The 12474-nt window shown below is 44.6% G+C and overlaps 1 protein-coding gene across 1 annotated transcript in view; it reads left to right on the forward strand.

The window, feature by feature from the left end:
• Nedd4l (neural precursor cell expressed, developmentally down-regulated 4-like, E3 ubiquitin protein ligase) overlaps window positions 1-12474 on the forward strand; it is a 322283-nt gene that overhangs the window by 244228 nt on the left and 65581 nt on the right. The window contains exon 6 of the mRNA XM_026783372.1: window positions 1860-1910. Coding sequence (XP_026639173.1) covers window positions 1860-1910 — 51 coding nt within the window. The remainder of the gene's footprint in view (window positions 1-1859; window positions 1911-12474) is intronic.

The following is a 12474-nucleotide window of genomic DNA, read 5'->3' on the forward strand; positions in this document are numbered from 1 at the left end:
CTGATACCGAATAAATCTATTTCTTTTGTTGGTTTTTTTTATTGTATGGTTAAAGTGATATTTATATAGCTAATACAGAATTGATAGTGTCAGCCAAGCAGAGGACGAATGTACCAGCTCCATAATTCCTCAAATGAACGTCATTGGTATGAATGAGAGTGTTGGAGTTGGGACTGCAAGTTAGGTGGAAACTCTGCCATTATTTCCCAGGCCTTCTGCCGACTGCTGCTTCATCATGCAAAGTACATTGGCACCTCTCTTCCAATCTCTTGCTGGACAAGGACCCCATGTTGTTGGGCTGTAGCAAACACAGCTAAGAAAATGCAAGAACCAAGAACTCCAAAATAGCATTCGTAGCAGGGGAGATGGTTCAGTCAATGAAATGTTTGTCATGCACGCATGAGGACCTGAGCTCAAATCCCAGAACCCCTGTGAAAATGGGGGTGTGGTGTGTGCACTGTTGGTAAGCAGGGACAGGTGAATCCCTGGGACTTTCTGGGCAACCAGCCTGGCATGCATGGTGAGCTCCAGGACAATGAGGGACCCTAGCTCAAAGAACAAGATGGACTCTGCCTGAGGAATGATACCCAGAGTCAACCTCTGATCTTTCCTTCACATGTAGCATGTGTGCGTGCGCACAGATACAGAAAACAAGTGCACACACAAGTATACGAGAGGCAGCTCTCGTTCTTCATACACACCTGGCCAGTGTTGAGTTTCTAGTATCCTTCATGCATCATCTGGACGAGACAAGCTAGCTTTCCAGTTAGTCACATCTTTAACCTATCTAGAAGGAAGTGCCCAAGACTGAAGTAAATCATTTTCATAAACCTTGTTCATGTTTACCTGCGGTTTCACTAAATGGGAGTAGAGAATTGGCATCTGTAAATTGGAATATTTCTCAGCAAACCAATAGGTGAATAAGGATCTCTGTGTCTCATTGCATTTTTTTATCAGCCAATTGTGAGAAGGGTTTGACTCCATGCACAGGATTTTCCAGCTCTCATGAGTTTGTGTGCAGTAGAAGCAGCTGTGCACTATGGGGGAGGTAGTTGTTTTGATCTGATTTGTGCCCAGGTCCTCTGAACCCCAGAGGTCAAGCCACAAGTGCTGTGACCGCAGGACATACATGATCCTGGCCATTGGGCGCTCTGGTCTAGGGTCTGACCCTAGGTAACTCCCAAAGTCTGAGAGGGGACTTGTGAGTCCCATAACCAATGCCACACTGGTCCCATTCAAGACATGAAGAATGATGTTGTGTAGTTAGTCAAGAAAGCAAAGAGCACAGCTTATCCAAAATTACAGACTTCCTTCCTAGATGCAGATTCACCAGTAGCATACTTACTGAATAGAAAAAAACAACAAAACTTTTTCTTTCCTTCTTATGCCCTGCAGTTTATAAGATGTATTGGTGACTAAGCCACACATAGTTATTCAGACTCTGCGCTCTTGCGAAGCTCTTGCGTTTATAGAAGGATTAAGTACGTGTTGAAATGCTCCCAATAGTTCTGTCCTGCCTTCTTTTTAAACTGGGTCCAACTCTGTCCCCAAACCCTAAATGGCCTTCTGTGCCTCTTTCCTGGCTGGCCACATGCTCCCAGCCCTACAAGAGGATCCCTTGCCCTTCCTTTTGGAGGTAAGCACAGAGTGTCCGTCACCTTCCGTTCACACTTCCAGGTTTCCTGGTGACAGCTTGGTGCCTGCCTGGTGCCTCCTCTTTGGACCTCTGCCTTCACCCCTCCCCCTTTCGCCGCATCCATACCGAGTCCTGGACCTACTGTCTCTTTGTGCAATGGGATGGTTTTTCTGCCCCTCGGGGAACAGAGAGCAACATTAACACTTTGCTTTCTTCTTCACAGACACGAGACGACTTCCTGGGTCAAGTGGACGTGCCTCTTAGTCACCTTCCGGTAAGGACAGACAGTTCCAGACTGTTGCATGCTGGGGGTGGGGTTTTAGGGATATCTGGCTATGGTGTCTGTGGAGTATGACAGGCATGTCAAAAGGGCTGAAATGGGGATGTGAGCTCTGCCCTTGGCTCCTTGCGAGAAGGTGGCCCTCTGGAGGGGGTCACATAGAGGTTAATTTAGCTGTAAAAATCCCTGTGTCTGAATCACATGAAAGCCCTTGTCAACAGCTCTGCCTTGCTCCTCCTGCTCCTAGCTGCTCCACCTTTAGATACAGCCCCTTATGGAATAGTTATCTTCTCCTGTCTTCAGCGTCGCTTTTGTTTCCCACGCGGCCTTTGGTCTGGCTTGTTGTTCACTTCCCTTTGGTTAAAGCAACTACATCTGCACAGGCTGCCGTTTCCCAGGTTTTATGTTTACGACTTTCCATCTGCTCTGGAGATGGAAGAGAACAGTTGGTTCTGAGTGTGCTTATCCACTGGAAGTCCCGCCCTCACCTCAGAGTGTTCCAGGTTAGCCTCTGTGACTCTGCCTCCCTTCCTCCCTGCTCAGGGAGCAAACGGTGGGGGCTGTGGACTGTGACTGCGGTTTGGGGAGTCACCTGCACACTGCATCCATGTGAATAGGATGGGAGACAAGAGCTGGAAGCCTTGGTGACGGTGGTGCCTCGTAGACCAGCTGCCGTTCCTTGGATTGTCCTACCCACCTCCTGGCCACCTTTCCCCAAACAGCTCAAAGTGTCATAAGTAGCAGCTACAAGAGGAGAGTCAAATATTTCTGCCTTACAAGGGCATTGTGTTTTTCACTCCTTGTGCCCGCACGTAGCATAAATAGTCTATAAACTAAAGTGCCTGGAAGGATCTAGTGCGAACCTGCTATGTGGAAACGGGGGCTGTGCCCGATGGGGAACGCCAGGGAAGACTCCTACCAGGCAAACTTTGAAGCTCTGGTGAGAAGGAATGCAGCCAGCAGCAAGCCATTTACTCTCTCACTTGGAAGCTCAGAAAGAGAGTCTTCGAAAGTGCATTAGGATATTTTTTGTTTGTAAGTACAAAGAGGAACTTCAGGTGCCTTATGGGTGTACTGCATAGTGCTTCTTTGGAAATCATATCTGAAACCTAGTATTTTTTTTTCTTAATTATTTTTTAACATGGGAGGAGTAGGCATGAGTACGTTCCCACAGAGACTGAAACATGGTGTGTCAGATACCATGGAGCTGGAGCTACAGGCCTTGTGGATGCTGAGATGTGGACTTTAGGCCTCTGGTAGACCAGAAAGTGCTCTGAACCACTGACCCATCTCTCCAGCCCCAAACCTGGTGATTCATTTCAGTTTTCACTCAGAGGCTGTGCATGCTCAGAAACTGCAAGGAAAGGTGTCATAGTTAGGGTCACTGCTGCTGCACTGAAACACCGTGACCAGAGCGACTTGGGGAGGAAGGGGTTTATTCAGCTTGTGTTTCCCCATCACTGTTCATCATCAAAGGAGGACAGGACAGGAACTCAAGCACTGAAGCCACAGAGGAATACTTGTTCCTGATGGCATGCTCAGCCTGCTTTGTTACAGAACCCAGGACCACCAGCCCACGGATGGCACCACCCGTGATGAGCTGGGGCTCCCCCTTCAGTCACTAAGAAAATGCCCTCCAGGATTTCTGCAGCCCAACCACATGAAGGCATTTACTCAGCTGGGGCTCCTGCCTCTCTCACTACTAGTCTGTGTCAAGCTGACATAGAAGTAACCAGGACACAAGGCTCAGGCATTCCCGACTCGGTAGGTTTTCCCTATCATGTTCTTCATTTAAATCTAGAGAGGCATGCTTTGAGACAGTGTTGATCAGTTATCCCTTCTCATGTGGCTGTCCCTAGCAACTCTCTTCCCAAAAATAATAAGCATGTGCCCTTTGGGTGGGGGAAGGATGGACTAATAGTCTTTAGGCCTCGTAACTGAGGGGCTGGGGAGATGGCGTAGGAAGGAGTTCAGAGCACTTACTGTGCTCTTCCAGACAACCCGAGTTCAGAACCCAACCGCCATGTCTAGTGGCTCCCTGCCACTGGAAATCCAGCTCCAAGGGTCCTGGCATCATCGGGGCTCTGCAGGCACTCACACACGTAGCATACAGACGTACACACACAGGGCTGAGTCAGATTGGCCGATTGGTTGGCTGGTTGGCGGGTTGGTGGATTATAGCAAAAGGAAGGGGGTGGGGAATGCTAACTGTGGTAGCACAGGTCTTTAATCCCAGCACTTGGGAGGCAGAGGCAGGCCATCTCTTTGAGTTTGAGGCCAGCCAGGGAAGACAGAGCCATCAGTGAAAGTTTCACCAAAGTGTCTCAGTGTGCCTTCTGTGTGTGTGATTTAGCAGTGGCTGGCTTTAAAGGCATAGCTTCCAGGGAGTAGAGACATGTTCTTTGGAGGCTAAGTCAGTACAGGGAATAATTGGGCTTTGGAATTTTGAGTGTCAGCTTGCAGAGAAGTTGCTGCTAACAAGGCCCAACACTAGAATAGAAGCCAGCTGATTAAGATCATTATGGGATCACAGTGCATGGTTATATGAAAAGAGCCTAATGAAAGTCAATATTTCAGACAATTAATATATACTGAGAATTTTTTTTTAAATTTTAAGACCCATAGATAGGACATCCTTTTTGTTCTGGGCATGCCCAGAGAGAAGCCTATATTATAGCACCATAAGCCCCTAGATAGACCAGCAGTTCTCAGCCTTTCTACTGTTGCAACCCTTTAATACAGTTCCTCATATGGTAGTGACCCCCAAATATTGCTACTTCTTAACTATAATTTAACTACTGTTTTGAATCATAATGTTAGTATTCGTGTTTTCCAGAGGTCTCAGGTAATCCCTGTGAAAGAGTCATCCAATCCCCTAACAAGGTCATGACCCACAGGTTGAGAACCATTGCTGTAATGCAAATTGATTAGCCGTTTGAGTTAACTACCTTCAAGGAGATGGACCACATTAAAAACTAAAACAGAGGAGGTGAAGATACATTTCTGGTGTTCCATGTCATAGCAGAAGCCAAGTGGTATATTCTGCATGTACTTGGCCTTGTGACCCTGGATTTGAAGTACTGTTACATGTGTTATTTGGCTGTGTGTTATAGGACCCTTGTGGGGAAATTGCACAAATGCTCATTCTGTGTGGTAATGCAGTGTGAGAATGTATTGCGCATGCTCAGTCTATCTTGTGAAGTACATAATCGATGTTCCATCTTGAAAGGTACATGGCTGGATTATCTGTGGCCTACAGTCAACATTTGTCAGAAATATGCCATTTTTGGTAAAAGAAACAAAGAAGGTGAAAAATTATTCCAGTTGTCCTTTTAATTATGAATAATGGAGAAGGTTGGGGCTGAGAGAGGGCTCAGTGGTTAAGAGCATTTGCTGCTCTTGGGAAGGACCGGAAGTTGGGCTCCCAGCACTCACATCAGATGTCACACAGCAGTTAACAACTCCAGCGTGAGAGACTAACCCCCCTTCTTCTGGCTTCTGTGGGCGCCCACGTGCGCACACACATACACACTCATATACATAAATAATGATGAGAAAAGTCTTTAAATAATGGAGAAGATCCATGGAGCGAGAGCTAGAATGTGGGGAACAGCTGCCCTGCTGTCCTCTGCTCCTGGCATTTTAAGGGTTAAGGGACATGATTATGTATACATGTCTTAGCTAGGGTTTCTCTTGCTGCAGAGAAACACCATGACCAAAGAGCACGTTGGGGAGGAAAAGGTTTATTAAGTTTGCACTTCAGCATTGCTGTTTAGCACTGAAGGAAGTCAGGACAACATCTCAGACAGGGAAGGATCCTGGAGGCAGGAGCTGATGCAGAGGCCATGGAAGGGGGCTGCTTACTGACTTGCTTCCCCTGACACCAGCCCAGGGAAGGCATCACCCACCAAGGGCAGTTCCCTCTCCCATTGATCACTAACTGAGAAAATACCTTACAGCTGGACCTCTTGGAGGCATTTCCTCAGCTGAGGCTCCTTCCTCTCTTACGACTCCAGCTTGTGTCATTGACACACAAAATCAGCCAGGACAATCTGGTTATTAATTGATAGTATAACCCAATTAGCAGCTGAAGAAATATGTACTGATAGATGGAATTCTGATCTTTGTGGATAAATCAGTGAAGCAAGTTCTCCCTCATGGGACATGTGGCGTCACTATAGCCACATGTGCTCAGGTGTTTGAAATACAGCTGTATGATGACGGGAACCATTTATAAACATTTGTCATTTTCATTAAGGTTTAAACTTAAGCCACATTGGCAGGTGACTGCTGTCATCAGGTGACACCTCTGAAAATTAGACCAGAGTTCCATGGCTTTTGGTAAACCATGCTTTCAGATCCTGGGCAACCATGGGTTGGGGAGTCTGAACCCAACAGAAAGCCTTCTTTCTCTGTAATTCTGCATATACAAATACAAAGTATTTCATGTGGACAATTATAAAGTTATTATCTCCAAGATTAAAGTTATAGAAATAAAGATGAATTTTTTTTCCAAATTCCTATTAAACAGACAACTTAAATACCTGTTCCTCCATGTTAATATATATTCACTTTTAAAGTATTATTATCTTTTTCTTTTGTGCCTGTTGCTGGGTTAGCAAGAACCTTTCAATAAATTTATGGCCTTTATATTCTTCTTTCCGTGTGTGTGTGTGTGTGTGTGTGTGTGTGTGTGTGTGTGTGTGTGTGTGTTTTGTGTGCACACACATGCTTCTGCCATGGTATTTAAGTGAAGGTCAGAGAATCACTCATAGGAATCAGTCTCTCTTTTTATTATGTGGGTTCCAGGAATTGAACTCAAGATTGGCAGTTGTCTCCACCCACTGAGCCATTTAGCAGGCCCTGTAAAGACATTTTTATCACATATATGATGTCATGGACTTGGAGGATATCCCCTCCTCATGCCCAGCTACGCTCACCTTTCTCCTCCCTGTCTTAGTTCCCATTTTACCTCTTAGACTCCACATGAGAGAAAACTTGCAATGTTTGTCTGAGGTTTAACTTAATAGACTTCAAACCAAATTGATCAGGAACAGTAAAAGTGATTTCAGGCTAAATAAGAGATACTCCTTATTGCAGTGTTTCAAACAGGGAAGGAGCTGCTATCTTGCTAATCTGGATAGTACATCTTTATTCTCTAAGGAAGCACTGCCTCAGACTCTTTTCTTTTTTTCTATTTTATTTTTTATTGTTTTTATTGATATATATATTTTTTTTCTCCACTCTCCTCCCTTTCTCTCCCTTCCCTTCTACCTCTCCCATGATCCCTGCACTTCCAATTTATTCAGGAGATCTTGTCTTTTTCTACTTACCATGTAGATTAAAATTTCCATGTATGTCTCTCTTAGAGTTCTCTTTGTTGTCTAGGTTGTCTGGGATCGTGAATAAAGGCTGGTTTTCTTTGCTTTAGGCTAAAAGCCACTAGTGAGTGAGTACATGTGATATTTGTCTTTCTAGGTGTGGGTTACCTCACTCAATATGATGTTTTCTAGATCCATCCATTTGCCTGCAAATTTCAAGGTGTCATTATTTTTTTCCCACTGTGTAGTACTCCATTTTGTAAGTGTACTACATTTTCTTTATCCGTTCTTCTGTTGAGTGGCACTTAGGTTGTTTCCAGGTTCTGGCTATGACAAATAATGCTGCTATGAACATAGCTGAGCACATCTCCTTGTGGTATGTTTGAGAATCCTTTAGGTATATACCCAACAGTAGTAGTATTGTTTGGTCCTGAGGTAGGTTGTTTCCTAATTTTTTGAGAAATCACCATACTGATTTCCAAAGCATCTGTACAAGTTTGCACTCCCACCAGCAATGGAAGATCATTCCCTTTTCCCCACAACTTCTCCAGCATAAGTTGTCACCAGTGTTTTTGATCTTGGCCATTCTTACAGGTGTAAGATGGAATCTCAGAGTTGTTTTGATTTGCATTTCTCTGATGACTAAGGATGTTGAGCATTTCCTTAAGTATCTTTTAGCCATTTTAGATTCCTCTGTTGAGAGTTCTCTGTATAGGTCTGTACTCCATTTTTTTAATTGGATTATTTGTTGTTTTGATGACCAATTTCTTGAGTTCTTTGTATATTTTGGAGATCAGCCCTCTGTCTGATGTAGGATTGAACAGGGCTGGTCTCCCACTCTCTTCCCATTCTGTAGGTTGCCGTTTTGTCTTGTTGACCATGTCCTTTGCTTTACAGGAGCTTCTCAGTTTCAGGAGGTCCCATTTATTAATTGTTTCTCTCAGTGTCTGTGCTATTGGGGCTATATTTAGGAAGTGGTCCCCTGTGCCAATGTGTTCTTCCCAGAGATGCAGGGATGGTTTAACATATGAAAATCTGTCAATGTAATCCACCATACAAACAAACTGGGGGGAAAATACATTATCATCTCATTAGATGCTGAAAAAGCCTTCAGCAAAATACAACACCTCTTCATGATAAAAGTCTTGGAGAGAGCAGGGATACAAAGAACACACCTAAACATAATAAAGGCAATATACATCTAGCTAACAGCCATCATCAAACTAAATGTAGAGAAACTCAAAACGATCTCACTGAAATTTAGAACAAGACAAGGTTGTTCACTCTCTCCATATCTATTCAATATATTACTTGAGGTCCTAGCTAGAGCAATAAGACAATAAGAGATAAGGGGATACAAATCAGAAAAGAAGTCAAACTCTCAGTAGTTGCTGATGATATGATTAGTTTATATAAGGGACCCCCAAAATTCTACCAAGAAACTCCTACAACTCATAAACACTTTCAGTAATGTAGCATGATATAAGATTAACTAAAAAAAAAAAATCAGTAGCCCTCCTGTACACAGATGATAAATAGGCTGAGAAGGAAATGATAGAAACATCACCCTTCACAATAACCACCAATAGCATAAAATATCTCTGAATAACTCTAATCAAATAAGTGGAAGACCTGTATGACAAGAATTTTAAATCTTTGAAGAAAGAAATTGAAGAAGACACCAGAAAATGAAACAATTTCCCATGCTCTTGGGTAAGTAGAATTAACTTAATAAAAATGACAATCTTACCAAAAGCAGTCTACAGATTCAATGCAATGCCCAGCAAAATTCTTCACAGACCTCAAAATAACAATACTCAGCTTCATATGGAAAAGCAAAAAACCCAGGAAAGCCAAAACAATCCTGTACAATAAAGAAACTTCTGGAGGCATCACAATCCCTGACTTCAAACTCTACTACAGAGCTACAGTACTTAAAAGAGCCTGGTATTGGCATAAAAACAGACAGGAGAACCAATGGAACTGAATCGAAGACCCGGATATTAATCCACACACCTGCAAGCACCTGATTTTTGACAAAGAAGCAAAAAAATATAAAATGGAAAAAAAAGAAAGCATATTTAACAAATGGTGCTGGCGTAACTGGATATCAACATGTAGAAGAATGCAAATAGATCCATAATTATCACCATGCACAAAACTCAAGTCCAAATGGATCAAAGACTTCAACATAAAGCCAGCCACACTGCACCTCACAGAAGAGAAAGTGGGAAATACACTTGAACGCATCAGACTCCTTTGTCTGATATGAGAAACCGCTTGTGGAAATCAGGAATTCGATGGCAATGGAACAGGAGAAGTGAGCTTAGTGTGGATGGCTATGAAATTGCTTTAAATAACTCGAATGTTCTGTTTCATGCACCGTGTGTGTGTGTGTGTGTGTGTGTGTGTGTGTGTGTGTGTGTGTGTGTGTGGTGTGAAATACTGTAGACCTCCCAAATGCAGGCCTTTTCCTGGTTGAAAGCCTGTCACAGCTGTTACTAGCAGATATTGTATTTGCAATATCACACTGTGCCTTAGGATCCCCAGGCTTGCTTTCCTGAACCATTCCCATTTCTTACCATAAGTTCTCTGACCCGGAAAAGCTCCCTCACATTCCCCCGACACACACACACACACACACACACACACACACCAAACAGGTCAACCAAGAGGGTCAGTGTATCCCCTGTTGGTGGGTACATACTGAGGTACAAACTTCAGCTTTGTAGAACCCTTATCTCTCCCACAGCGCATTGCCAAGAGATGGACACCTGAATTAATTAAGCAACATCACCTGGATTTAATTAAGCTGTTTCTGAACTAAGTAGCTGTTATATATGTAAGTCCAGCTTGGCATCCTGGACTTACAGGATGAGGGGAGATGGTGACACAGCTACCCTGCACGGTGGGTAGTCACTGCCTGCTATCTTGACCATGCAGGCAAGAAAGGGATATAGGGTAGTGGGACCCAAAATCAGCCCTTCACCTCCTGTGATCGGGGATTCCTCCAGGCCTGGTACTCAAGGGCTTCCAGTTGCAACCAAGTAACTTTAGAATCCCGATTCTCTTTCAGTCCTGGCTGTTGTTCACACTTGTGTGGGAACAGGGAATGGATGGGATCTGAGGGTCGAGTAGTGTGGGGTATCTGGGACATCTGATTCCTGGCTGTTATCTTCAGGATTCATTTTCTTCTTTGCTGCGCTTTGAGGAAAGAACTGAGGCAGAGCAAATGGGGCAAGTGAACCTTTATGTAGGACAGAGCTAAGGAAACAGTCATGCTCTAAGACTTTGCCAAAGGACAGGTTTTAAGAGATGGGAATCTGCCTGTCGGCTGTGGCTGACTTCCATCTGAAGATAGGTGCATTGTCTAGGGGTCCTTTCTGGGCCTCCACTTTCTTACAGGAGGAAGGGTTGTCTCAGAGACAAGGCCAGGTTGCCACCTAGCTCAGTGACGGAGCATCAGGGCAGTTCCAGTGTTCCCTGAGCGGAGGCTCTGTGTCCTTGGTGACACACTCGTTACCTAGGAGACGCTGGCAGCAGGACCGAGGCCTGCAGAGGAGATGAGAGGCTGTTAATGAGGACAGTGCTGTCGCCTACCAGCTGCTCGCCAGTGCTGCCCTTTCCGTGAGTTCCTGCTGTCTTCACAGGGCCACCAGAAGCAGCCTCGGCTCTGGCTGCACATGACTGCTGATTGTCTTAAACTTCTGTGCTTGAGCCCGTCTCTTCCATTCAGTGCATCGCCATTGCAACCTCACGTCACCTATCTTGCACCTTCTCATTAAGGATAAAAATAGCTCAGAGGCTCGCTTGCTCTGACAACAGAATGAAGTTCCCGAAAGATGTTTTCCTATTGTACCCCTGAACCTTCTCCTGCTTCTTCCTTGTTCTGTGCCCCTCCTGTTACCCCCGCAGCCCTTAATGCTCCCCACTGCTGCCAGTTTCAGATGCTCTGCATCTTTGGGCATTCATTTAGACAGAAACACTGCTGCAGACGCATATCTCCATCTCAGCCAAGGTTGCATTTGGGCAGCCTGGGATGACCGTTCTCTTAGAACAGAGCATGTTCAGGATAGCGAGGTGGACGCTAAGGTAGTCTCAATGGTAGGCACTCTAATGTTTATGGCTCTGTGTGTGCATGTGTGCATGTGTGTGTGTATTGTGTGTGTGTATGTGTGTGTGTGTGTGTGTGTATCCATGTGCATGTGGCGGTCTGAGAACAAGTTTTGAGAGTTGGTGGTTCTCCACTTACGTCAAGTGGATTCCTGGGATCTAAGATCTTCAGGCTTGACAGCAAACACCATTACTTGCTGAACCATATCACTGACCCCAAGGATAGTATTCCAAATTACCTAGTTGTGCATTGTAAGTGATATGTGTTGAAAATTTTTATATAAAAAATATCCCCCAAGTGTCAATAAGTTTTACTTATTGCCTTCCTTAGCACAATCTAAGAGAATATAATAATTGAGTCTCTTCAGGGAAAGTTAATTTTAGGGCTCTTTTTCTAGAGCAAATGAATGTGTCAATTATTTTCTGCACATACCTTCTTTCTTGACCCTGGCAATTAGTGGTGAGAAAGTTCAAGCAGAGGGCTATGACATGGGGTGATGTAAGTGAGTTTAAGATGGGCTCTCCGAGGGCAAGGTGACATGGTAGAGACATGCAGAGTGGACTGACTGTCAGTCCGGACCTGTCAATGCGTGGGCTCTGTTGATGAGATGGCGACGGCTTGGAGTAGGAACCATTGTCAGGGAGACTGTTGACAGTGAGGTAAAGCCTGATCACATGGCTGGCGGGTCATGGGCAGGGATTCCCATTTCATTGTAGTATGAATAGGACAATGATTGCTGAAGAAATGGGTCAGAAGGTGAAGTGCCAACAAAAGCCCAGGAGTTTAGTTCCCTAGAACATACATGAAAGCATCTTACAGACCCAACGGGACTGGTGCACATATGAACTCACATGGTGGAGTATGCACAGGACCTGCATAAGTTCAAGTCAAAAAAAAAAAAATCCCAGCATCCCCAAAGGGGAAGTGGACACAGAGTGCCACCCTAACAAAGAAGCTGTTTGTTTGCAATCAATAACCTGCTGGGAGAGAGAAAACCGCTTTTCTCCAATGGAGCGACACTGAGTCTATCAACCACATTCCAGGGCAGGCCCCATGCTCAGGGGTAGTTGGCCAGCACAAAACAGACTCCTTCCTTGGCTTTGTTGTGCTTTATTTTGGTTTG

The sequence above is a fragment of the Microtus ochrogaster genome, chromosome 18, assembly GCF_000317375.1.
Source record: "Microtus ochrogaster isolate Prairie Vole_2 chromosome 18, MicOch1.0, whole genome shotgun sequence".
In the NCBI taxonomy this organism is placed as follows: Eukaryota; Metazoa; Chordata; class Mammalia; order Rodentia; family Cricetidae; genus Microtus; species Microtus ochrogaster.